Below are 27978 nucleotides of genomic sequence, written 5' to 3' on the forward strand. Positions count from 1 at the left end.
GGAACAGAATGTGTTCTCATGGTAGAACAAAGGCAATTGAGGGTGTTTCCTGAGAGAATCATGGTTGTCTTCCTAAAACACCTACTGATTCTGCATAGTCTGGAATAGGTAAGCTAGTAAGGGACAACAAGGGGCATAGAATATACATTTTACTTAATAATTTGAAATAGGAGTACTTTTGTGATTTATACATAACTCAGACACACTGGATGTGGAGACAAATAATCTTTCTTCTTTGGGGCTCAGGTTCCCCCTCTGTAAATGATGGATCTGTTCTCAAAGATACCTCTCAACTCTATGTTCTAAAGATTCTTTCCAGCTAGGATATTATAGCTAACATGTATATAGCACTTTAATGTCTGCTAAACACTTTACAAATATCTCATTTTATCCTTACACCAACCCTCTGAGACAGGCACCATTATTATCTTCATTTTACAGATGAGGAAAATGAGGCTGAGTGGTTAAGTGACTTGTCCACAGTCACACAGCTAGTAAGTACCCGAGGCAGGATTTAAATTTAGGCCCTCCCTTACTCCAAGATTGGCATAATAGCCACTAACCTACCTAGAAGCCTCATTTTTTTTGGGGGGGGGGGTCTCTTCCAGCTCTAACATTTTATGTTCTAAGATTCCTTCCAGTTTTAACATTCTGTGTACTAAGACCTCTCCCAATTCTGTTATTTCATGTATTAAGATCTCAGGTCTGTATGCTATATTCAAAAGTCCTTACCAAATATGACATTCTATATTCTAAAGCTATTCCCAAGTTTGAGATTATACCTTTATGCCCGTTCCATTCTGATATTCTTCATTTTTTTAAACCCTTGCATTCTCTTAGAATTGATACTAAGTATTGGTTCTGAAGAATGTTAAAGGCTAGGCAATGGGGGTTGAATGACTTGCCCAGGGTCACAAAGTTGGGAAGTAGCTATCTAGTTACTACTTCCCCCACCTGCATCCCCTGACATTCTCTATTCTAAGGACTATCTCAATTCTGAAAATCTATGTCCTGGGGCTGTTAGGTGGTTTAGTGGATTAGTAAACTAGGCTCAGAAATCAGAGGTCCTAGAATCAAATCTGGCCTTAGACACTCCACAGTTGGGTGACCCTGGGCCAGTCACATAACCCCCATTGCCTAGTCCTTATCATCTTTCTGTCTTGGAACTGATACCTATTGATTCTGATAGAATGTGAGGGTTAAAAAAAGAAAAGAAAATCTATGTCCTTTCAACTCTGACATTCTATATCCTATATCCATTCAGCTCTGACATTCTCTATTCTAAGGTCTATCTGGGAGCAATGCAGACATTTGGCCAAAATGAAGAATCTAGTCCTTTCCAGAACTTTATAAGCTAAAGCAGTCAGAGAAGCGCCGTCCCTCCCTCCCCCTCATGCCCTTTTCTCACCCTTGGGCTTATTCCCCAATTCTTGATCCTCTCACTGTTTCTCTTTCTCTTGCCTTTCCCAAGCCCAACCCAGGCTCCCTTCCTCCTCTCCCCTCCCCTACTTTCGTTAAGTGCCCCTGCACTCAGGGCTGGGTACCCCCGCGCGCCACTCTCTTTCTCGCGTGCCCAATCAGAAGGTGGGGGGAGGAGGCGGGGCAAAGCTTCCGTCAGAGCGGAAGTGGCGACCGGAGCGGAAGTGGAGCTGCCGCTGCCGCCGTTGCCGTTGCCGCACCCCAGGGAACCGCCACCACCGCTGCCACTGCCACTGCCACTGCCTGAGGAAAGGTTTGGGGAAGGAAGCGGTAACTGCCCTCGGAGCCTTGCTGGGAAGTGTGCTGTCGCCGCGCTGCCCGCTGCACGGTGAGTGCGGGACCCCTGGGGGCCCACCCAGCGCCTCCCCTCTGGGAGGCCGAGCCCCCGCGGGCGTGTAGACGGGCGGGGTCATTGATGGCCAGGGGGCCCCCTCTTGCCCTCGGCCGAATCGGGCTTCAACGGCCCTGCCATGCCTGGGTCCGTGTCGGCCCCTCCCTGTTTCCGGCCTGGGCCCGCGCCTCCCGCTAGGGCCGCCCTCTGCTCCGTTTCCCTTTCCTTTTGGGGCCCACACCTGGCCCCTTTCTCCCATTTGTCCATCTATTCATTCGTCCATCCATACATCCAACTGCTCATCTATCCATCCATCCATCCACCCTTCCTTTCCTTTTCCCCTCGAGTATCCCAGCATCCAGCCTGCAGCCGCCCCCGCCCAGGCCTCCCGCCGACCATCCCCTCTCAAACCTGGCGTGGTACCCTGGAATCAGCTGGGCCCCGAGGTCAGGCTGCTTCCGCCTTGTTGCCTGCGCCCCACGTTTTCTTCATCGATATATATCTAATTGTTTAATAAAATGCGGGTCTTTTTTTCATCCCCAGCTCCTAGCTTGGCCCACTGTTGGTGAGTAAGGGGTTTAACCTTGGGAGGCGCAGACGGAAATGAGCCCCCACCCTCTGCTTTGCAGTCAAGCCATTTCATCGTTCTGTGGTTATGGGGCTCTGCCAGTGCACTTGATGTCGTGTAAAGCCCAGAATTACGATTGGAAATATGAAAATTCAAGTCTCTCAGCAGATTGAGTCAAACGTATTTCAAAAAAAAAATAAGCCTGGAAAAGAAAAAGGAATTTTTTTTCTTTGAAGAATACGGATTTAATAACCAGAGCTTAAAATTTTTTTTCCTTTTTTTTTGCCCAGCAGGCACCTACCTATTCAGGGCCCAGTTACGTTTTGGATTTAGTATTTGTGAAATTAATGAGGAGGGAGTGTGTAAATTGGGTAGCTTCACCTCTCCACCTCCAAGAAAGGCACTACCTTTTTTTTGGAATCTCAATGTAATAGGTTTGTGGTGGCAAAATTATTAAGGTTATCAGCCCACCAATAAAAATGTACTCTCCTCCTTCTGGCCCTCATTGTACTCTCTTTGGTAAAGATAGGCTCTGATTTTACTTGCCCTGTGTGGGTGGGTGGAATTTGGCCAGATTTTATAAATCTAGAAAGCCAGAGAGAGCTGTTGTACTCAAGCAAAGAGGTCAAACACAGGTAAAGCTGTGAAAGATGGTGTAAAAACTATTTACATAGATTTGTTAGGCACATATGGCCACGTAGGGGCTTAGAAGTTATATTTTCCTTTTTTTTCTACATGAATTGAATTTCAGCTTTGTGCATATGCTATAGATTTCTACCAGTATATGTGGCTCATCAGTTGGGAGAGTCCTAACAGGTCTTATCATTTTTCTTGCATTCCTGCCTAGGGTAGCATAGGAAAAGCTGAGGATAAAACCATATTAATTTTTATTGGTCTTAAACTAGGACATGAGGTCTGACCTCCAAACATGAAAGACCAATTCACTAATAACTGCTAGATTAAAATTCTCTGACTCCCTTGTAAGATTAGTCACTATTAACGTATCTCACAGGATAAAGAATTTATAAGAAGTGTGATTTGGCCAAGACTATATATACATCAAGATTTAATGGCCTTTAATAATCATAATTATTCATATCAGCAAGAGTCAGGCCTACAGTTATGGTTAAAATTAGCCCCTACCAAATAATTGGTCCGTCATACAATAGTTATGGCTGTTGATACCATTTTAGAACTAGAACATTATAGAACAGGTGGAACAACCTCCACAAAGCAGGCTGGGTAAATTCCTAACTAGTCAGGCTTATAGAGTTCCAGAGCTCAGGTCCCTTGCAGCAAAAAATGTAGGTTACATATCAGATGCCTTTTTGCTTTCAGCTCTGATCCAGACCAGTTAAAAACATGTTGCTTTCACGGTGGCATGATCAGAAATTTCAAGTACTTGTGTATTAATATAGATGTTTCTTTTGCTTATAATACCTTATGTCTTGAGACAAGAGCTGACTTAAGTCTGGAAGACTTGGATTTAAGATACAGGTGCTGCCTCTAACATTAGTTGTATGACCCTGGGCAAATGACTTCCACTTTTAGTGGCCCACACAGTTCTCTTAAGGCTATATGTTGTTGAATAGTTGCTGATCATCAGCATTGGTTGAGAGTTTTCCTCACTAGGAGTTTCCTATACTATAAAATCACAAGTCTGGACTAAAATTCTAAACCATATTGCTTTGTAGTTAACAGATAATTGGAAGAAAATTCAAATTAGACAATTAGCCATAAGGATGGCATTTGTCTAGTTGTAGAATTAAAAAAAAAATCTATGCTTCTGTAAATGGAGTGAATATTTGGAATATCACTTTACCTCCTGGCAACATTGTCTCCTAAGTGGTACTGAAAATAACATCTACATAATTAGTTCATGGGATCAGGAAATTAAACTTGTCCAATCTCACTTTTCTTTGTTTATTTAGTTAGTGAGTTAGTTATACCCTTACCTTCTTAGAATCAATAGTGTGCATTGGTTCCAAGGCAGAAAAGTGGTATGGACTAGGCAATGGGGGTTGAGTGACTTGCCCAGGGTCACATAGTTAGGGTGTCTGAGGTCATATTTGAACCCAGGACCTCCCATCTCTAGGCCTGGCTCTCAATCCGCTGAGCCACCCAGCTGCCCCCTTCCAATCTCACTTTTCATTAAATAAGTACTATAGTTCAACATAGTGTATAGTACTTCAGTCTGAATAGTAAATTTCATTTAGTCCTTAGTATGCTCTTAAATATTCTGTGAAAATAAAGAATTGTGTTTAAGCAAGAAATTAAGACAAAATCTATGGGGGAGGAATGGACTTTTTCTTTTATAGGGATTCTTGAAGTGTTCTGGTGGATACTAGAAATGGAGACTGGGGCAGTATCTATTAGTTCACTCAATTTTTCAAGACTAATTTTATTTTTTGGGCTCCATGTTGTGGGTAATAAAGCCATAAGAAATTTGTCAGTTATTTTAGGCAATTCCAGGCTTATCAGAATCTCATAGTTTATTCTCAGCCCAAGAAATTTCTTCTAAGTTCTTTTCTATTGGAACTTGAAGGTATGGCCTCTAAGCATCTGTTTTTCTGGATTGGCTTCCTATTATTTATCATGTTAAATTTCCTATAAACGTTTATGTTGGAGTAGATATCCTAATAAATGTTGTCATCTAGTAGAAAGTGCATGGGACAGAGCACCAAGGTCTAAGGGACTCAGCTTTGTAACAAGTTTACTCAGATTAAATGGTTTACCTTTTTACCTAAGGAAGGATATAATTTCTTATTCCCTACCTTCCTAAGAATGATGCTCGTGCCATAAAATAAGAATGTCAGAGTTGAAAGGCATCTTAAAAATCATCAAGGCATCTCTCTTTAAAAAAAAGTTCTGAGTCTCATTGAGGTAAAATAAATTGCCTAGTGTCACATACATTGTTAGTTAGCAAAAGACACCAGTATTCCTCACTTCCAGAAAAACATCTATACCACAACATTTCAAGCAGCATATTAATGTTTCGATAAATAAACTGACATTTGAATAATCCTTAGAGGGTTTTGTATCCATTATCATTTAGTCCTAACAAACCACCAGAGGCAGGGATAGGGGTATTGATGGGGTAGGAACAAGCACTTGTTAATTGTCTGCTGTGTTTCAAGCACTCTGCTTAGCACTTTACAAATATTATTTCTTATGATCCTCTCGATAACCCCTATGAAGTAAGGATTATCCCCATTTTATAGTTGAGGAAATTGAGACCTAGAGCTAGGACTTGAATTCAGATTTTCTGATTCCCAAGACCAATGCTCTTTCTGCCTTAGAACAAATTCTTCCCAAGCCAGGGAGACCAGGAGAACTGTTCCATGTTCCTTTTATAATCAGCCTAAATAAATTTCCTGGTCTTAATTATATCATCTGTGATCTATATAATAATCTTTAACAGGAAATATATAATCTATAGTAACTTGATTGTAAATTTTGATCCCCTTTATTTGTAACTGTTTTTTAACGTTTCTAAGGGGAATGAATCTGAATACCTTAGCCCACTTTTCCTGCCTGTTTCCTTAGTGACTTTTATGTTAAAAACCAATAATCTCACAGCTTTTTTTCCCTAAAATGTCTTTTAATGTAGACACATATATCTAGTTCTAATAATTGGAAAGAGATGAAAAGGATTAATGACCTATTTAGCATCCAGAGAACAAGTCATTCCAAGCAGACTGCAGGTCAGTGAAGATGGCTTAGTTTTTTTTTTTATCTTGCCAGTTTTCTATATATAATTAAGTTTTTTTTTTACCTTCGTGCTAGTTAATTAGTTTATTTCATTGTGTGTTTTTTTTTTCTCCCACCAAGTTTCCACATGGAAAGCTATTTCTGAAATGCCTTGACCTCAAGGTATTCAAAAGCAACTGTAAAGCAGGTATGAATACTATCAGGTATTAGAGTTTGCCCCCTTATGGGTTGCCTTAAGCTGTTTTGACTCTTTAGAGAATTTGTTGTTCCTTTGTTATATCCTCAAATCTCATTTTAATGTTAAAGCTGAAGAACTGCCTTTGCCTTTTCTCCTCTGGAGGGCAGCCTTGTGTCATGGAAATAGACTTCAACTGGGGATCTGTAGACCTAAATCCTACTCTTTGTTCTACTACTACTTATACTTTAGGCAATTCATTTTCTCTTGAACTTCATTTAAAATTCCTGTAAATTGAGATGGTTGGACTAGAAAGAGCAGAATTTAGGAACATTTCCCAGGACATTTTGAAACCCAGTTTTAATCAGAAGAAATAAACTCCTTGAGGGCAAAGACTGTTTTCCTGCTTTTTCTTTATATTTCCAGTACTTAGTATAGTGCTTTGCACAAAGATGCTTAATAAACAGTAGTTGGATTGAATTGGATTGGATCTATGACCTAGCCATCGGTAATACCATCTGGCAAGTAGACCTACATTTCTAACAAAGATACAACTCTAGAACTAATTACAGTTGTAATTTCTGTGGAGGGTTTCATTGGTCATACAGTCTATTGGGGTACATTTATTTATTTTAGGAATTAAATTTTTGTTCTGAAATGTTAGCCCTAGTGTCCATTAATAGGTAATATATGCAATTAAATTGCACATTGATGTGCAAGAGAGCATGTTTGTATTCTGAAAATCTAAAAGAAGGTTGGGTTTGAAATAAGATTGGAATGGCTCTCAAAAAAGGCAAAATGTCACCCCCCTGTCTTTGCTTTTTATTGTCATATATGTGATAACCAGTGTGTATAAGCATGTGAATGTGAGAGAGACAGACACCTAACCTTAGAGACAGCTTAGTAGAGTAGAAAAAGTCAGTATTTAATTACCTGTGTGCCCATGGGTAACCATGAGCTTAATCCCTTTGAATATCAGTTTCTTTATCTGTGAAACAGAAATTATCATATCTATATTATCTACCTTAAATTGTTGTTAGGAGGAACAGATGAACAAAAATATAGCTAAAGGTCTTTGTAATCTTTAAAGTGCTATATAAATGTCAACTATCATTGTTACTCCAGATATTCTTTCATTACCTTCTGTAATCTTGTCTCTCCTGGTTTTTTGCTTACCTATCTGATCACTCTGGAATTTTTCTTTCTTTCTTTTTCTCTTTTTTTGCCAGTTGATTATCCATCTCCTACTTATTGAGCACAGTTGTCCTCCAAGGCTTTGTCTTGGAGACTTCTTCCTTTCAAGATGATCTCATCAATTTTCATCAGTTCAATTAAATGTACATATATGACTCCTTAAATGTCTTTAGCCCATTCTCTTGTCACCTGCTTGCTGAACATCTGATGTCCCTTTGATATCTCAAACATTTTTAAAACAGAACTCATCTTCTTTCAACCAAACTTATCTCTCCTCCAGATTTTCCCATTTCTATCATTATTGTCATCATTTTTCTAGTCACAATTGTTTGCACTTATGAAGCAGTCCCTCATCCTTCCCTTTTGCCCACTTCCCATATCCAACCCATTGCTAATAAATCTTTCCATGTCTAACTTCACGAAATTTTGCATAGACCCCCTTCTTTCTCTTCACATGGTTGCTACCCTGTGGAGACTACCATCACTTTTCACCTGAACTACTATAATTATCTCCTAATTGGTTTCACTACCTTCATTTTCTGTATAGCTACTAGATTAATATCCTTAAGGCATAGGTGACTTATGCATTCTCCTGCTCACAAATCTTTCTTGGCTCCCTATTAAGATAAAATAAACTCTTCAGCATAGTATTTAACACTTCCCACATTCTGACTTCAATCTACCTTTCCAGATTTTCCCCCTTGTGCATTCCAGCTAAACTTGCTTTACCAACTGTTTCCAGAATTCAGCATTCCCATTTGTTTGCATAGGTTATTTCCTATTCCTGGAATGCCTTTCTTCCCCACTGCTCTCTTAGAATTCTTAGCTCCTTTCAAAGAAGATTTCAGGTACTACCCCTATAAAACCTTCCCTAATTTTCTTTTCCTGAGTTAGTATTCTCTTTTCAGTTTTCCTTGTACCCTTCATGTGTGTTCTATTTTCCTAGTAGAAGGCAAATTCTTTTAGATCAGGGACTGTTTTGCTTTTGTCTGGGTCCCTGTTGCCTTGCATGTAGAAGGTCCTAATATTGTATTTATTGAATTATTATTAGCCTATTATATCCTGATGTTGGACAGAAATATATATTTGTTTGTACCTAATTGTAAAACTAATATATTTAAATATATGACTATGGAATTATTTTCCAGTTTATTAGCAGATGGTGTTTTTCAAAACAGCTTGTTGTCTTAATGGATAGAACATTTAATGCCAAAAGACTGGATTTTATTATCTTCATCATGAGCCAGTGACTCATTTGACCATAAGCAAATCAATTAGCCCCTATCTTTTATTTATTTTTTTTTTAAGTTAAACTTTTCTAATTGATCACACATTTAGTCATGATAATTCAGTACCCAGTGGAACATTGGCAAGAGTTAGAAGACAGCCTCTTCCCTGCTGAGGAGAACTTCCTAGATGCTCAGTGTTCATTGTGCATGGTGATTAGAGAAACCCACAGTACTAAGAACTTTTTATTTTATGACTAACTTCTGTTTTTAATAATGTTTCAAAAATTTGAATGGAGTAACAAACATTATAAGCTTCTTAATTTTGGTTATAGAAAGGAACATAGACATTTTAAGAGTGGGTGTTTTCAATGAGTGGTTTTCTCCCAGCAGTACACAGAAGAGCCAGAAACTCTTCAACTTTTTCTGGCTAACACCCACAAACCACCTGGTCTATGTGACTTTCTTGTATCCTTTGCAGTAGCACAGCACCTTTTTTCTCAGTGCCCTGAACTTCAGCTCTGCTTTGCTTTAAAATATTCATAATAAAAATGTTAATTTTAACTCAAGATTTACTATTTTTCCTTTCATCAGAATAGCCTCTTGATCATCAGAGATTTTAGACCCTTCACTAATTTTTTCTTTCTGTTTCTTCTAAGTCTTTTAACCTAACATTCCTCACTTCTTTTTGTTGCTTGACTTATAGTCCCTTCATTTTGTTCTCTTATTATAAAATACTGTACAAATAAAAGTTGCTAAATTATTATATATCAATTACATTTTACATACACATATTATACATAATTGACTGAACCACAGACTAACAGAATATTGGAGGCTCAGTTGGACGAACTAGTGGCACAATTATTTGGGCAGGTATAGAAAAAGCCAAACGCCCTCCCCTGATTCCTTATGTATTAGCTATAATAGGTATGGTCATTCATGTTGATCGTGTATTAACTTTTCCTTTAGCCATTGGAAAAATGGATTGGAAAAAATGATTGAATGATTGAATATTATGAAATTGTACTATTCAGAATTCTATCAGGAAATGTCACTGGTTTGGGAAAGGGAGACATTTAACTTATGGACACATTTTCTCCCATCTTTTGAACTAGGCTGTATTTTCAGGAAATCTTAATATGTTGATGAACATCACTATAATCAGGGCTTTGTGTTTTATGTGATATCTCCATAGAATGGTTTCTTGTAGCAGAAAAATGCTTTCCAGCTTTCTTGACTTGAAAAATCTAATGGCACAGAACAAATTGATACCCATCAGGTGGGTGTGCATTAACCACAAATCCTACTCTTAAAACATAGACATGTAAGTATTTCCTTATGTTTGCCACACACATGAAAAATGACTTCGACTCATTGCAGAGTTAGTCTCCTGCTGCCTGTAATGAGTATATTTGTCTACTTTGGTATCTTGACAGTATACTGTGCCAATCCTGATGACTAGGCTTGAGCCTTTCAGATGTTTCTAGCAAGCAAATTAGGGTTCCCCTGTTGGTGCTTTTTAAAAATAACATCTTTGAGTCAAAACCCCAGGAATTAAGAAGTATGAACCATCTCCTGAACGTTCATTTTTTTAAACAGAAATAGGACATAGTTACAGATAATCACTAATATGTGCTTCCATTATGAAGAGGATTATTATGTCAAAATGGTGGTGTCATAGATTAAAGCCTCATATCAGATTAAGGTAAACTAATGCTTTTCTCAGTAGATCCAAATGATTTCTTTTGTCTTGGGCAGCAATATGGTAGAACATCAGCTAGTTAACCTGCATTCTCTTCTTTGTATATTACTGATGGTCTGTATGATCTGAAATAAGATTATTTAATAAACTTAGTGCCTATTGTGTATTCAGTATTGATTGGGCAGTGATATAGGGGAATATGGAAAAAAATGTCAGAGAAAGTGCCTTGTAGGGACTGGGACTTAAGCTTGGTTTTAGGATAAAATTCCTTCCATATTGTGAACAGTAAAAGTTCATTGAATTGAAATGGGCAGAAATGTGTGATAATATAAGCAAAGGAATAGAAGTCATTATGACCTTTCTGGGACAATGAGGAAGCCAGTCTGATTAGAAGAAAATGGGTTGGAGAGTAGTAGATGATGAATTGAATGGCTATATTGGGACCAGATGATGGAAGACATTGAAGTCAGCAGACGTTTTAGGCTTGAGGCAGGATAGTATTGTAGAAAGAGCAATGAAATGCAGAGTGTATGGATTAGTACTGCCATGGTATCCCTGAACCCAAGGTACTTGGCAGACTCTTCATGATCCCAATGCTATACCTGTAGAATACCAGTAGGCAGAAAATGTCCTAAGTTTTTGCCAGTCAGACTGATTTTTGAAGTCACTGTCCTTCTGAGTATGTGAGATTAGGGGAGAATTAAATTATTCTTCCGTTATAGCCTGAAAGAGTTAAATCTATCTGTATAAGGGGAGACTTGAGGATCTATCCCTTGACTCCTTATATTTTTGTTTTTGCTATTATGTTTTGATTAAATACTTTTGGGTGGCAGGGAGAAGGGAGAGTACTAAACTTCCATTCAAGAGACCTGGAGTTTAGGGCTGGCTGTGTGTGTGACTGAGCAAATTACCTTACCTGCAAGAGTTCTAGCTTCATCATTTATAAAATGGGGTATGATTTTATGTGATTCACCACACAGTTGTAAAGATCAAATGAGATTATAGATATGAAGGCATTTTCGCCAAGGCAAATGCTTTTATATATATGCAACAGGAATTGTTGATGGTTTTTTAATGGAGACAGGATGAAAAATAATTTAGGAAGATTAATCTGGCATATACTGGATATAGAGGGGCTTTATAAGAAGAAAATAGAAATACAAGGAGAAAACTGAGTATATAATATGTTTTTGAAGAATAGGTGCAGTGAGTTTGTTTTTTTAAGAAATGAATTGTACATGGTATGACTAGTATAGTTTGATTCTTTCCATTTGAAATTTGTTCAATAAATAGTAGCCTTTAGTTTGTGTAAGGTGAGAAGCAATATGGCATAATGGATTGAAGGCTGGCCTTGGAGTCAGGAAGATAGAGCTGCAAGATTCTAGATTTAGAAGGTATGCCAGCAGCAATTCTAGTCCAACCCATACCTGAAAAGGAACTGCCACTGTAAATAACATTCCACAAATGTTAATCTAACCTTGAAGACCCTAAGGGAAGAGGAATCCACCACCTTACCAGTCGGCCCATTTCACTTTTGGACAACTTTTAATCCCTAGAATGTTTTTCCTGACATCTACCCTAAATTTGTCTGTTTGCCACTTTTCATTGATCCTTAGCCTTTTGGTACCAAATAGAATAACACTTATCCCTGGGATAGATTTGATGAATACTCACTTTGTTTAACTTTTCCCCCTTGATTTAAACCTGACTTTTAATCTCTCTCTCTCTCTCTCTCTCTCTCTCTCTCTCTCTCTCTCTCTCTCTCTCTCTCTCTCTCTCTCTCTCTCTCTCTCTCCCTCTCCCTCTCCCTCTCCCTCTCCCTCTCCCTCTCCCTCTCCCTCTCCCTCTCCCTCTCCCTCTCCCTCTCTCCCTCCCTCCCTCCCTCCTTTACTATCCTTTCTCTGTCTGTCTCTCTCTCCTTTGTCTCTGTTTCTAACTTTTCCTTTCTGCCTCTATCTCTGTCATTCTCACTTCACTCTGTCTCTGCCTCTGTATGTGTCTATCTGTCCCCCCCTCCCTCCTTCCCTCCTTTACTATCCTTTCTCTGTCTGTCTCTCTCTCCTTTGTCTGTTTCTAACTTTTCCTTTCTGCCTCTATCTCTGTCATTCTCACTCTGTCTCTGCCTCTGTATGTGTGTCTCTCTCTCTCTCTCTCTCTCTCTCTCTCTCTCTCTCTCTCTCTCTCTCTCTCTCTCTCTCTCTCTCTCCCCTCTTCTCTCTTTCTCTCTCCTTCTCCCTCTCTCCTTCTCCCTCTCCCCCTCTTGTTCCCTTTCTCCAGTTACTGATCTATACCTGTAGAAAGGTTTTTCCAACCAGGAGCTCTCTCCTTCCTCAGGAAATAAAAATTATGTAAGATGTTACATACATCAACCACTATTTAAATTCCCACAGAATGGATTTTATTCTTCTATCCTATCTTATTGTCATATAAGTGGTGTTACAGACAACTTGGGTTCTGGGCAAAGTAGTCTAAATCTTTCAGACCACAGGGAGAACAAATGCTGAATGATTAGAAATGACTTAGAAGCTAGTCAAAAATATAGTATTATCTGTAGCTTCTAGTTTAAGGGTGTTTCCCCACTCCTGTTACCCCCAGTCAAGCATGATTCTGAGTTATTAAGGAATGACAGATTTATTTAAGGTAATAATCATTTGAAACTTAATGCCATAACATGCCTAATTATAACCTGGTGATTCTCCAGAAGAATATGTATAGTAGCAATAGACTGGGTATTGGGAGTTTTGGTTCTGCTGTTGATTTAAGCTATATGAACTTGAACAAAGTCACTTTCCTTGCCCTCTGAAAAAGGAGGGGGTTATGCTGCTAGGAGTACATCTTAAGGAGATTTTTTTAAATACCCCTTCTACCAAAATATTTATGATAGGATTGTAGTGGCAGAAAAAAGAATCCTCTATTTAAAGGGAGTTCCCATCCATTGGGGGCATTGAATATAAGGAGAAATTATCACCCCAGGGACAAATGTGAGGAATGCAGCAAAACATAGGAAAGCTGATATAAATCATTGCAGAATGAAGGAGAACTAAAACAGAATGTCCAGTGACAACAATAATATAAATGAAAATAGTACTAAAAGGATATTGACATGATTAATTGTAGTAATCAGTCTCACCTCCTTAGTAAAAATGTTTGGTCTACTGAAGGAGGAGACTTTTTGAATATAAAATGTGAAATAATTGGATACATCTGTATTTATTTGTTGGTTTTACTTATATGCTTTTCTTTATATGAAGGACTGATGATTCAAAAGGCAGAAGTTGGCAATTGTGGTTATTTTTTTAAAAAGTAAAACTAAAATGAGGGGTTAGATTAGACTAAATCAGCAGCTCTTAAACTTTTTGGTCCTAAGAACCTCTTAAAATTTATTGAGGATCCTACACAGCTTCTGTTTATGTGAGTTGTAGCTATCAGTATTTACCATTTTAGAAATCAGAACATATCAACATTATTATGAAAATAAATGACCTTGCTGACCTCTTGAAAGAATTCAGAAACCCTCAGGGTACGTGGACCACACAGACCACTGCATTGGATGATTTCAAAGACCTAAAAAAAAAAAAAAAAGCTCTGACATTGTGAGATCCAAATTTATTTGACATTTTACTTAGGGTATTTACCCTCTTGACTGATATTGGTATGTCCTTATTGTGGGAGTAAGAGAGGTTTAAAAAAAAATCCTGATAACATTTCCACCTCTGGTTTGAAATCCAGGCTGACAGCATCATTTAACTGAGTGGCCTCCATGCTCGACATAAGCATTCTTTGGTTCCATTAATAGTAGCACAGAAAAATAGTACAGAGCACTCTGTGCTAGAGTAGGAAATAAGGATTTTTAAAAAGCTGACACACCATTCTAAGTCTTTTAGAGTGTTTTATATGTTGTTGTTTGGTTCTTAAACGGTCTCTTAAGAGATTTGCCCCATTTTACAGATGAGGAATCAAGCTCAGAGAAGTTATGGTTTTTCCATAGTCACATAGCTAATAGTTATTCAATTCAGGATTCAAATTTCTAGAGTCTTTTCTAACTCCAAGTCTTAAAGTCATAGTGATACAGTAAAGACATTTATCAAATTAAGTAAACCTACAGCTACTGGAATTTGCTTAGGTGTAAACATCATAGTCAGTCAGCAGGTATTTACTAAATCCTTTATCTTAGATATCAAAAAATGTCATGCCATAAAATTATGTATATTTAAAAAACTGCGTTCTGATCAAGGATACATATAATACCCAGTGGAATTACGTGTCAGCTATGGGAAGAATAGGTAGAGGGGAGGGAGGGAAAGATTATGATCCTTGTAACCAAAGAATAATGTTCTAAATTGATGAAATAAATTAAAACCAAAAAAAAATAAAAAAACAAAACAAAACTATGTGCTAAGTACTCTGCTAGAAGGGGAGACTAGTTCCTGCTCTCAAAGAACTCACCTTCTATAGTTAATGTAGAGATGATATACTTTATATAAAATTGGCAAGAGGCAGCTTTGCATATTGGAAGGACTACAAGATGTGGAGTCAGAAGAACTTAGGGCCTCAGCTTTACTTCCTCTAATTTTTTTTAATCATTTAAGCTATGAATGTCACTTTCCTTATCAGCACAAGATTAGTCTTGAATGTTTGGGTAACTGGCCTCATGGGATGATTGTGGAGCAAGTATTTGGGGGTAGGGACTGTTTAATTTTTGTCTTTGTATGCCCAGTGGCTTGAATTAGTAGGTGCCTAATAAGTGCATGGGATGATTGAAAAACACTTGATATATTTGAGGTGCTATTTTTGTAGATAGTAAGTAAATACAAATGGAATACACTAATCAGTTTGGGTCAAGATTGAGGCCTATTTTGGATTTAGACCTGAATTGAGATTATAAAGAATTAGACAGATTAATAGCTAAGCATTTTTTGTGATAGAGATCTTATTTATACAATTTCCTGATATTTAAGATTAAATAGTCCTAAACATTAACTTGACATGACATTGAACAAGCCACTTCTCTGGTTCCTTCATTCTAAAATTTAGGTGGCTTCACTATTAAATTATTTTTGCAAGGTATTTCTAGAGTTTTCAGTTAGGTTGCTTGAATGATGGAAGCTTTGTTTTAAAATGCTGTAATGTCCCGATACTGTTTTAGAAGTTATATTTTAATTTTTATGTGCATTTAACTGTCAGCCCATTTCTATACTGATAACATTACTGCAGCTTCTAAATAATTGGATGTATATATTTAGATTTAAAGCTATAGTGGGCAGAAAGGAAATTACTTGTGAATAAACAATCATTTGGCTAAATGTAGACTGAAAAATGCAGATGCTATGTTTAAATGGTAATTATTTTGATGGAGAGTTGAATCTAGAACAAATTGAATGATTTAAGATGTGTTTGTTGGCTTGTGTATAAAAAGATAGATAAAAGATAAAATCACCATTGACAAAAATTTCAGTGTTCAGTAAGATATTCTTATATTCAGTACTTATTCATTCTTTTTATTTATGTAGAATTTTCCTGTTGTCTTAATTTTACTATCCATCGTCTCATTTTATCATGGAGCTCTGTAGAACAGGGTAGGGATTATACCTGTTTTATATCTGAGGAACTGAAACCCATATTGGATTAGTGATTTGCTTGGTAAATGGTGATGTCAAAATCAATCTTCTTTATAAAGATATATAATACTAAATGGATCTCATGTTCTTTGATCAGTTTCTAAAGAAATGTACATTTGGACAGATCTTTGCTTTTGTCTTGCTTTTGTCAATACCTGAAAAGGTATGTGTGAAAGCCTCTTAGAAATACTTAACGGGTGATAGAAACTTGGTTCTGATCCTGGTTTTGTCACTGTCTTTGTGTGTGACCTTGAGCTATGTCATTTCATTGCTCTCCTTTGTAAAATGTGACAGGTTCAACTAAAATCTCTAAAGCTCCTTTAAACTCCAAGGTTTTAGTCTTAAGTTTCTATCGAGGGTTAAAATTCTGTAACTGAGGTTCCCAGCTCTAGTAGTCTGTCTTCTATGAATCAAAGTCTTTTCTAAGTCCAACATCCTATAAAATCTATTAGCTGAAAGGTGTTCAAGTTCATTTGCTGCAGCGTCTGTCATTTAACATTCTTTTGTGTTTTTGCTTTAGGGAATGACCATGGATAAAAGTGAGCTTGTGCAGAAAGCGAAACTCGCCGAGCAGGCTGAACGTTATGATGACATGGCTGCTGCTATGAAGGCAGTCACTGAGCAAGGGCATGAACTGTCCAATGAAGAGAGGAACCTCCTCTCAGTAGCCTACAAGAATGTGGTAGGTGCCCGACGTTCTTCCTGGCGAGTGATCTCCAGCATTGAGCAGAAGACAGAGAGAAGTGAGAAGAAGCAGCAGATGGGCAGAGAGTACCGGGAGAAAATAGAAGCAGAATTGCAGGATATCTGCAATGATGTTCTGGTAATAATAATACTGGTTAATATCTAGAGAGAGATTAAAAGTCTATAGATTGCAGTATCACAACAAAACTAGAATAGGTGATAGAGGGTTTATGGTCCCCATCTTACAAAGAAGGAAACTGGATTCTTAAGGATTAATTAATTAATTAGTGACTCGCCCATAATCATATAGCTAGTATATATCATAAATGGAACTTGAACCCAAGTTTTCTAATTCTTAAGTCTGTTGTTTTGAATCTAACTTATCTTCCCCAAAACCACCCCACCCCATATATGCTTTATAGAATATGTTTGATTTTATACTTTGGGATCTCTTTTTCCTTCCTACCTTAAGCTTACCCATCAAAAAAAGCAGTCTTTCATTACTCTCTTCCTCCCCAGTGAAGATTTAAACCAAATAGACAGGAGCTGAAAGAGGGAGAAAAAAAAAAAGCAATTTGTTAGTAACTAAAGCTTGGAGTGAGAAATCAAAGTTTAAAAAAAAAATGCATTCTAAAGCAAAATAAAAGGGAATGAGGAACTTCTTACTCATGGAGTTTTCTGTTTCTACTATCTTGGGTATAGACAGTTGAGCATCTATTCAATATTTTTGTTATGTATCTACTATGTAAAGAGTACTGTGCTATTCCCTGAAGCAGATGGAAAGATGAATAAGACATTTTCTCTGTCCTCATGGTGCTTATAGTTCAGTATCTCAAATTCAAAGGGTCCAAAATAAATAAATTTTCTCACTAAATATCCAGTCATTTGCCAAATCTTGTTTCTTGTCAGATTGGTATCCATAACATGTCGTATCAACTTAGTTGAGGGTTTTATCACCTCTTATCTGGTGTATTGCAATAGCCTTCTAATTGGTCATTCTTCTTCGAGCTTTCTCTTCGCCAGTCCTTCCACACAGCTGCTAAATTAATATCCCTAAAACATAAGCCTGACCTTATCATTTATCAAAAACTTTTAGTGGCTCCCTATGACCTCTAGGATAAAACAACAGATACTTCAGTTTGGCATTCAAATTCCTGTATAATCTGTCTTCCACCTACTTTTCCAGACTTATTGTTACTTTTTGCATGCTTTATGTTCCAGCCAAATTGACTTATTAGCTGCTGACTGAACTCTGTCTTCCATCTTAATACTTTTATTTGTACAGACTGTCCTTCCAAGCCTGGAATGTGATCTTTTCCAACTCTACCTCTTAAAATTCAGGCTGAGCTCAGGTGCCACCTCCTATATAAAGCCTTTTATAATCATCTCCATTTTCAAGTTACCTTATATTTACTTAGCTGTTTTAAGTTCCTCAAGGGCAGAATAGTTTTGGTTTTGTCTGTATTCTAGTTCTTTATACCTAATAAGATGTTTGATAAAGGATGGGTCAAGAGCGAGTGACATTTTATTCAAATGAGTATTACAGGCAACTCTGAAGAGGGAAAAGAGTAGATCATCTCTCTTGCTGGTCCTGTCCAGTTACCAGCAGTACAGGACCTCAGAGAATTGCCCCTGTTTTATAGTACCCCAAGATTCAGCTCTTCTTTTTGAAAAACTGTACAAAACTTATTATCCCAAATGGAATATTCTTTTTCCTTGACCTTCATGATATTTTATATATGTTGGGCATCTTTAGTATGGGGCATAAAAATTACTGTAAACTTTTTCATATTCCCTTTTTTTTTCCTTTCAAATGAGGAAAGTCATTCTGAATAGCCAGAATCAAGTATTTGGATTGCCTGTGTGAGACTCAAAAATTGTGGACTTCCCTTGCTACCAGCATTTGGCAATCATATAGACCACTTGACACATCATAAATTAATTGCCTTTGGGTGGTGACGATTGCAGTTTTTTGGCATTTTATACTTGGACTACAGGAAGCCTTGTCTGTCCTTTAGTAATTTAGCATTTCTATTCTAGGAAGGAATATTCTTCCTTTTTTTTAAACCGTTATCATTTGTCTTTGAATTGATAAGCATTGGTTCCAAAGTTGAGAAATGGAAAGAGCTAGCAACTGAGATTAAGCTGCCCCAGAAGTAATATTCTCCATAAAGCTTGAACTCCTTACATTGCTATGGAAAATTTGAAAGAAATTTGTAAATAGTCTTTAATGGCAAGGATCCTACCATGATTTGACTTCAGCTAAAAAAGATTCATAGAATCAATCTCACAGTTGGAAGAGACTTATTAGGCCGATAAATCCTTTGCTTGGTGCATGAATCAGTCCCTTCTGTTGTAGTCTTAATAAGTAGCATTCTAGTCTGTGTTTGATTCAAAAAGTATATCTTTAAAATAAGTCATCAGGATAGCTAGGTGCCACAGTGGATAAAGCACCAAGCCTGGAATTGGGAGGACCTGGGTTCAAACCTAGCTTCAGATACTTTGAGCTGGGAAAATCACTTGATTCCCTTTGCTTAGCCCCTTGCCCTTCTGTCTTAGAGCTGATACTAAGACAGAAAGTAAAAATTTTTAAATAAAATAAGTCACCAAAGGTGATTAGAAGAAGTGATTTGTTGCTTTTTAAAAATACACAGACTTATTAAAATAACCTCAATAAGATTTCAAAACCTTAATCTTGAATTCTTTTCTCTTTTCAGGAGCTTTTGGACAAGTATCTTATTCTTAATGCCACACAACCAGAAAGCAAGGTCTTCTATTTAAAGATGAAAGGTGATTATTTCAGATATCTCTCTGAGGTGGCATCTGGAGACAATAAACAAAGTAAGTAATGTTTTAAAGAAATTTAACCAAAATTGGAGCTACTTTGGCTTTATTAGATTCTTGGGACATAATTTGAATTATATTGGCTTTTAGGAGAAAGTTCCAGGTGTAGAATATAGAATATATTTTTAAAAATTTTTTAATGTACTGATTTTGCTAATTTTCTCTTCTGCTTTAGAAAAAAGTAAACCTTACCCAATGTAAAATAGAATATATTACTACAAATATACACACATGTACACATACATACATATGATGTGGTTTAGTGGGGAAAACATTGGACTTGGATCCAAGAGAGACCTGAATTATCTTACAAGGCATTTGACTTCAGGCAAGTTAAAAACTTTGTAAGTCTCAAAATGGGGTTAGAAATACATGTACCATTCACCTACCAGTGTTGTTTGTTTATATAGACCCTTACATTCTGTCTTAAGAACAACAACTCCTAAGTCAAAGGAATTGCCCCCAGGTCACACAAACTAGATCTGAAGCTAAATTTGAATACAGGTCCTCCTGAGTCCTACTAGCTGTATTCCCCTGAGAAAAGTTAGAAGGAAAGCTCCTTTGAGGGCAGAAATTGCTTTACTTTTATCTTTGTATTCTGATGTTAAACTCTTCTGGCACATATTGTAGATGCTTAAAAATATTTGTTTATTAACTAATCCAAGTGCTTTAGGAACTATAGAACACTATAGAAATGTGAGCTACAATTATTTGTAGTGGTCAGAATTTAAAATGACCCTGAATGGCTCAAAATATTGAAGTTTTCTAAGAAAGTTAAGCTAATCTACTGCTTGACTTTTCAGAAATGACAATAAGTATATCTTATTGATGAGATATAAATCTAAAAATCTTTTAAAATTTAATTTTATTCTTTCAGTGAATAAAAATCTTATTTTCTCTCCCCATTGGGAGAAAAAAACACAACAATCTTATAATAAATGTACATAGGCAAAGCAGATTGTTGCTTTGGCCAAGTCCAAAAAGTACAGCTTATCCTATATCATTTCCGTCACTTTTCTGTCTGGAGGTTTTGAGCACACTTTACCATTAGTCCTCTGGTCCATTAAAATTGTGGTTGGACATTGATCAGCATTCTTAAATCTTTCAAAGTTGTTTGTCCTTAAAGTGCTTTTATTGTGTGATTTTTATCATTTCACTCTTTTTCATTTCAAAAACATTTTCCCAGGTGTGCCTGAAACTGTTCCTTGCATAATTTCTTATAACAAAATAGTATTCATATACTATGATTTTAGCATTTAAAATCTAATTTAGTAACATTACCTTCAAAAAAAAATCTTGGCTTTGACTATTTGGGTGCATCTCTTTTTAGAAGTGTATTTTCATTATTTTTGATATCTTTGAAATGATCAATAATGGCTAAGATACTGGACCACTTTGTTTTTTAACGGGTAGTGATACTGTGACTTCATTCAGTAGGTCAGTTAATTTTTTTTTCTGTCACTGCTTTACATGATGTGAGCAATAATCCACTGAATTGCAATTTTTTTTTGTAATAACAGATTCTCTTTAATTCTATTACCTTAAGCCATGTGAGAGTATATACATTATCAGTTTCATGAGACTTGTACACATTCAGTAGAGTAGTAGTTGTGCAACATCCCTTAATATCTCAGAATTGGAAAACATCCTCAAATTACTTAAGTATAATGCATAAAACTTTTTTTAAAAGCTAGAAGCTATCCTCCGAGTCAGTTAAAACTTTTAAGTTTAATATCTAACATATTCAATTTCTAATAATAATAAGAAGAATGAAATTGAGATATACATCATAGGGGTTATATTCTGTGATTTTATCTTTGTCAAGGAGGTGACTGTCCAGAGACTTCTAGAATTCACAGTGGATAATGTTGAATTTGAAGCCAGGAAGACCTCAATTTAAATCTTATTGCAAACATTTACTATTTAAATCGGGGCAAGAGACTTAACCTCTCAGCCTCAATTTCCTCATTTGTAAAATGGGGATATTAACACCTCATAGTGTTGTGGTGAGGCTCAAATGACTACCTGTAAAGTGATTTGCAAACCTTAAAAGTGATATATAAATACTTGATATTAATATTAAATTGGGCCTAAAGCCTAGCAAAAAGTTTAACCATAACTTTTTATAGCTTCTACATGTGTTATGTGAGTAAAATGAACTGCTAGATTTAAATACTTGTCTTCTATAAACACAAAAATTATGTTCTGCAAACATGACTAAGGCTTACAAATACAAAAATATCTGTTAACTAGTTTGTTAAGAAGATGCATAAAGGGCATTTAACAAAAACTATTCATCTTTGACCTTGGAAAATTGATTCCATTTCTTAAGTATTACATTAAAGCAAAAACAACTACAATTTAAGTTTTCTTGAATCCCTTATCCAGAAATACTCAGAAAGGAAGATAGAAGTGATTGTTCGACCCTCACCCCATAGCCCCCCACTGGCTGAAAAAGCTCCCTAAGGAACTGAAATGCTTATGTCCAGAATGAGTCCAGGTACTTAGCCACATAGAACATCATCATTAACGATGCAGCGACAGAAATGGTAGTATAAGAACCCTGCCACTGTTCTGGACACCAGAAAAATCTAGTAAGTGGTCGATTGTTGTTGGCCACTGGAAACCAGAAGCTACAATATCCCGGAGATCCAAAACACCTCACTTTTTGTTAAACTCATTTCAGTGGGTTTAAGACTAACTGAATTTGTACTCAAATTTTAATCTCTTGGGCTAAAAGCTAATTCGCATTTCCCACCAAAAACAAAACACAGATTTCCCAAATTGATGGTCTTGTGTTGGCTGAAGATTTGTTTTTAGGGAATAAAGCATTATATGGATCATTCTGGTTGCTAATCCTCAGTCATGCTTTGTGCTGTTGGAAGCCAATGAACTTTTCTCTCTGGGCATTTAAAAAATGGCATAGAGTATATATAATGAATGTATTTAGCTAATTGTGGGCCCACCACTCAGCTGTCCTTTTTGAAAGAGATTTGTAGGAACTAATGAATAGAGATCTAGTTCTAGAGATAAGAGGGTTCTGGGTTCAAATATGGCCTCAGACATTTCCTAGTTTTATTGCCCTGAGTGAGCCACTTAACCCAAATTTTGTAGCCCCTACTGCTCTTCTGCTTTGGAACTAACACTTAGAATCAATTCTAAGATAGAAGGTAAGGTTTTCAGAGAGACAGAGAGAGTTAGAGTGTTAGAGGTGTTTAACTGGGGGAGCTAGGCTTCCTAGTATAACTGTTTCTACCAATAACAGGCTGTGGTAGATGTCACTGGACAGCTACATGAGGGTTGGGGGGGGGGGTGACTTGTCACCAACCTGACTAAAATAGTTTTTACAAAATATTATCAGACCACATGAGAGCATAAATTATGCTTTTAACCTGTGAATGAATGCAACTTAAAATTTTTTTTAATCTTTTCTAGCTACAGTTTCAAACTCCCAACAGGCTTACCAGGAAGCATTTGAAATTAGTAAGAAAGAAATGCAGCCTACACACCCAATTCGACTTGGATTGGCTCTCAATTTCTCTGTCTTTTACTATGAGATACTAAATTCACCTGAGAAAGCTTGCAGTCTGGCAAAAACGGTGAGTTGGACCCTTTCCTTATTTCCCATTAAGTACCTGATTAACAGAAAGGATTATGTTTCATAACTATTTTTTTCTATCTGAAGCTTGTTTGATCTATTTCATTGACACAGTCTTCCATGAAAACCCATTCCTTTTGGAAGGATATGCACACAACCTATGGGCTAAGTGTGTTGACATGCCACTGAATCCTCTTTCTCTTTGTTTTCTCATCTTAGTGTCTTCTAGAGTCAGTTGGGACTTTTGAGGTAGAAACTGAAATAGAATAGCTTGACTGTTGCTTTCCTGGTTGTTGTGCTAGGGCTCAGTCAAAGGCATGATATTCATCATACCAAGAACTGAAGTCAAATTAAGCAAGTCTAAGCTAGTTTTTGTGTCCCCACTTTGTTAACTCCAGTATTCTTTTTTATTTTTTGCTAAATTTTATCTATATTTTATTCCAATAACAAATTTACACATAAATTTTCCAAAAGTTACATAATTCATGTTGTTTTCCTCCCCTCTTTTCTCCTCCCTCCTGAAGTTGATGAGCAATTCAACTGGGTTGTACATGTATTATTACTCAAAACCTGTTTCCATAATATTTATTTTTTTAAGAGAATAATCTTATAAAACCAAAATCCCAAATCATATACCCAAATAAACAAGTGATAAATCTTATGTTTTCACTACATTTCTAATCCAACAGTTCTTTCTCTAGAGGTCAATAGCATTCTTTTTCATAAGTTTCTCAGAATTGTTCTGGATCATTGTATTGCTGTTGGTAGCAAAAATCTATCATATTTGATCATCTCACAATGTTTCAGTTACTGTGTATAATGTTCTCCTAGTTCAAGGAGGTTTTTCCAGTTCTTTCTGAAGTTATCCAGTTCATCATTCCTTATTAGCATAGTAGTATTCCATCACCATCATATACCACATTTTGTTCAGCCATTCCTCAATTGAGGAACATCCCTTTAGTTACCAATTCTTTGCCACCCCAAAAAGCACAGCTATAAATATTTTTGTACAAACAGGTCCTTTCCCATTTTTCCGTATTCAGTTTTAAATAATTTGATTGCTCTTTCCATGTAGTTGAGGTAGTCTTCTGAAAATACACTTAGACCTTTTCTAAATATGACTTGGAATTACAATGAATCTTGAAAAATGGTTTGTAGCATAGTTGTAAATTTGATTTAGGAGTATTTCAGAAGACCACTGTTCCCTCTCATTATATGACTTTGAGCATTAGATCATAAAATAAATTGAAAACATTTTTTACAATGTAGGAATTTAATAGATCAGGCAGAAAACATGATGTTAGTAATGGTTCTTGCCAGCCTGCAAGCAAGAAATTAATTCTTGGAATGTTCTTGCCTAAGAACTTTGTAGTTTAGAGGTATCTTTTATCTTTAAAGAGTAATGATTGCAAATGCACAATGGGTAATATCTGCTCATATAATTAGTAAGCAGAATCATAAGCTGTGTACCCATAATCTAAAAGCAAAAATGGAGAACTATTTTCTTTACTGGTTTGGCCAAGAAAGAAAACTGAATTTAGTGACCTTAAGAGAAAGTGCCAAGGAATTCTGTGCTAAATCCTTGTAGTTTGTTTTAGGCCTTTGATGAAGCGATAGCTGAACTGGATACACTGAATGAAGAATCTTACAAAGATAGTACTCTGATCATGCAGTTACTCAGAGACAATCTCACTGTAAGTATTGCAGCTCTATGGTTACCTCATCTGTATTGTGCTTCAGACCACTTTATCCCCAATTAACTGTTACATGCCACTTCCTATGAGTTTATCACCACTTTTTCTAGAGGCTGGAATCCTGAAAAAATTATTAACATTATGTTAGAAAGACCTGTTGTCATTTTTGTGTAATGCCATCTAAGAAATGGCTGTGTAGATTTTCATTTATCTTCCAGATCCCCTTATAAAATTTTCTAGCTCTATACATTTCTTACCTAAAACCTTTACCTTTCCATTCACCTGCAATTGAATAGCATTATTTTAGGTGGTTTGTTTGTCAGGTATTTGTAAAATACCATGTTCTATTATAAATGAAAGATTAGATATAAAGATAATAAATATATCTTTATTAAATAAAAGATAAATAAGATATTTTTGCTTTCAAGGAATTTGCAGTCTAGAAGACGGGAAAAATGTATAGACTTAATACAAATTAAGAGTATAGCCATTGCATGAGTAAAATATAAAGTATGCTACAAGGTCAAATAAGAGAAATTATTTCCATCTTTGGGGGAGGGGGGGAGAGAAGGGTGTCAAGAAAAACTTCATGAAGGAAGTGACCTTTGAGTTTGAAGAATGATTAAGATCAAGTAAATTGGTGGGTCGGGACATTCTGAGTGGGGGGAATAGAAAAAGCAAAAAGATGTGGGAGTGGGAAAGAATGAAGGCATATTCTAAAGATTATAATTTGAATAGAGTATGAGGGGTGGAGAGTAGCAGAAAATAAGATTAATTAGGAAAAGTAGTTTAGAGCAAGCCTGGCTAATTGTATAAGTGAGTGCAAACAGCTTTCTTTTTTCTTCTTACAGTTATGGACATCGGAAAACCAGGGTGATGAAGGGGATGCTGGTGAAGGAGAAAACTAATGGCTAGCATGCTTCACTAAAGTCTGTTCAATATCACTCTGTACCCTACACATATATCCCTTTGTGCGACCAAGAATCGTACGTCAACTTTTCACAACCTCAGCATAGCAAAAACAGTCCGTAGGGTGAACAGCTGGTGTTTGTATCAAAAACTGAGATTGGTAAAACAAATAACGATGGCATTTTGGAGTTTGATTCTGATTAACATTGACAGTTAGGATTACTGAGTGTTTCTCTTTCTCTCTCTCTTTTTGTTTTTTTAACTGAACACTGTGATTATGGGGTTTTGTAACTTAGCAGAACTCTTACTGGTAAGAAAAAAAAAGTAGACCTGAATTATGTGTAACTTTTTTCAAAGTTTAATCTGATATCCAAATAGTCAAAGTACAATCCTGTTGTAAAGTTGTACAGAAAGTTATAGAGATTATATTGTGACGCTGGGATGAGGAATAAAACACCCATCTGGTAATTCCAGCTCATTGACAACTGAAAGTGATTCCACCTGTTGTTCAGGGCTTCAGACTCTACATCACTTGAAACTATTAATTATAGTCCACAACTGGTGAGGGTCACTTTGTCAGTTTCCTTCTCCTCTGGGGAAGATGGACCCCTGATCTCCAAATTCCTTTGTGACAGTCATTTTGATTTTAAAGTTGAATATGTCCAATGCACATATAACCTAGAATCACAGAATTTCTGAGTTGGAAGGACCTCTCAGCAGCTATTGAGTATGTGACAAAACCCTTTCCCAAGGCAATAAGTTACCAATTTGCAACTTATGCTTAAATAGTGGAATCATTCTTTCATCGTGACAAATGAGCTGAAGCAAGAAAAGATGCATATTTTATGAATGGCCTTATCTGTTTGTTGGATATTACCTTCAAGAATAATGTACTTAAAGATTGCCTTTCTTTTGGAAAATTAAAAAAAACAAACAAACCAAACTAAACCATTAGGGTATTCCCAGTTTAGAACTCAAAATGCAGTCTCCAGCCATTCTTTCCACACTGTCCTTTCTGCCTATTAATGTAATTTTTTTTCTTCCTAGATTTATTTCCTTCTGACTCCTCTTACCTCTTTTCTTTGTGAATTCTGTCTTTCTGTATATTTTTGCTTCACTCTTTGTGAATATATGGGCAGGGGAAGGGCGGGGGGGGGGGGTTGGAGGGGGTAGCGCAGGGGAGTTTTCCAGGATTCATGGACAGGCCAGAGCTGCATTCAGTCTTCCTTCAGTTCTTTGAGCATATATTGCTCTTAAGTCAAACCCACGATCTGGCTTAAATCAGTTTGTAGTAGTTGCCATTTTTTTTCCCTGGAATGCAGCCCCCCAACACATTTGTTAGTACCTAATTCAAGGCGTGCCCAAATGAGACCCTCTAATTTACAGGAAGTTGCATGAACCATGCACAGGAAAGGACTCCAAGCATCCAGGCCTATCGTCTCACAGCACCGTCTCGCCACCTTAACATTCCACTGAGCTGTCGATATCATCTGTTTGTCCATTGTCTGCTGAAACAAGTAAAATTCACGCACTGATTAAAAAAAAGAAAAAAAAAAGAAAAAGAAAAACTCACAAAAAACACCCCCTACCCCCCAGCTGAACCATTGTGCAGTTAGTCCTTGGCGCTTGATCAACGCAGTAGTGAATGTGGAACCGAGCCTGTCTGTATATCTGGTAGCTCTTTTTTGCTTTGTTTTTACTGACCAGTATTCTGCCTAACGTTTGCTTCTGTGATGGGTATATTGCGTAGCACACACGTGGTTGTGAAAATAGTATAGCAAAAACAAAATCCCTGGTTATTGATGTACTAGATTTGTGTCTGTCTTTTAAACAGTTCTAGTTTCACCTTACATGGAATAATCAGGAAGAGTGTAAAAGAATTCAAAAGTGAAATAAAAAAATTTTATCAGTGAAATCAAGCCTCTGATTGTTTTGTTCTCTTCCTAGTGGAGATTTGAGATCTGTACTTCTGCTGGAACTAACTGGTCATTTTGAATACCCAGCCTTTGGTTTCATAGAACCCGTTTTCTTCCACTAGGGGTGACTTTTTCATTTTATCCATAATGGGCATCATTTTGTATGGGCATTATGATTTATATAGCCCTTAACTCCTTGTAGTGGTTAGGTATGGGTATAGGTATAGGCTGGTCTGGGTGGTTATATTCAGTGATTCATTGTGAAAATGACTTAACTTTCGCCTTGCCCTTCTGTCTTAGAACTGATACTAAGACAAAAAGTAAAG

The 27978-nt window shown here is 36.7% G+C and overlaps 1 protein-coding gene across 1 annotated transcript; it reads left to right on the plus strand.

Moving 5' to 3' along the window:
- Positions 1-1567: 1567 nt before the first annotated feature.
- Positions 1568-27651, plus strand: YWHAB (tyrosine 3-monooxygenase/tryptophan 5-monooxygenase activation protein beta). Its single transcript, XM_001369872.5, has 6 exons — positions 1568-1807; positions 16528-16830; positions 19409-19532; positions 22971-23134; positions 24732-24827; positions 25679-27651. Exons 2-6 carry the CDS (start codon positions 16531-16533, stop codon positions 25733-25735), a joined length of 741 nt encoding a protein of 246 aa, XP_001369909.1. The 5' UTR covers positions 1568-1807; positions 16528-16530; the 3' UTR covers positions 25736-27651.
- Positions 27652-27978: the final 327 nt, after the last annotated feature.

The sequence above is a fragment of the Monodelphis domestica genome, chromosome 1 (assembly GCF_027887165.1).
Source record: "Monodelphis domestica isolate mMonDom1 chromosome 1, mMonDom1.pri, whole genome shotgun sequence".
Lineage (NCBI taxonomy): Eukaryota > Metazoa > Chordata > Mammalia > Didelphimorphia > Didelphidae > Monodelphis > Monodelphis domestica.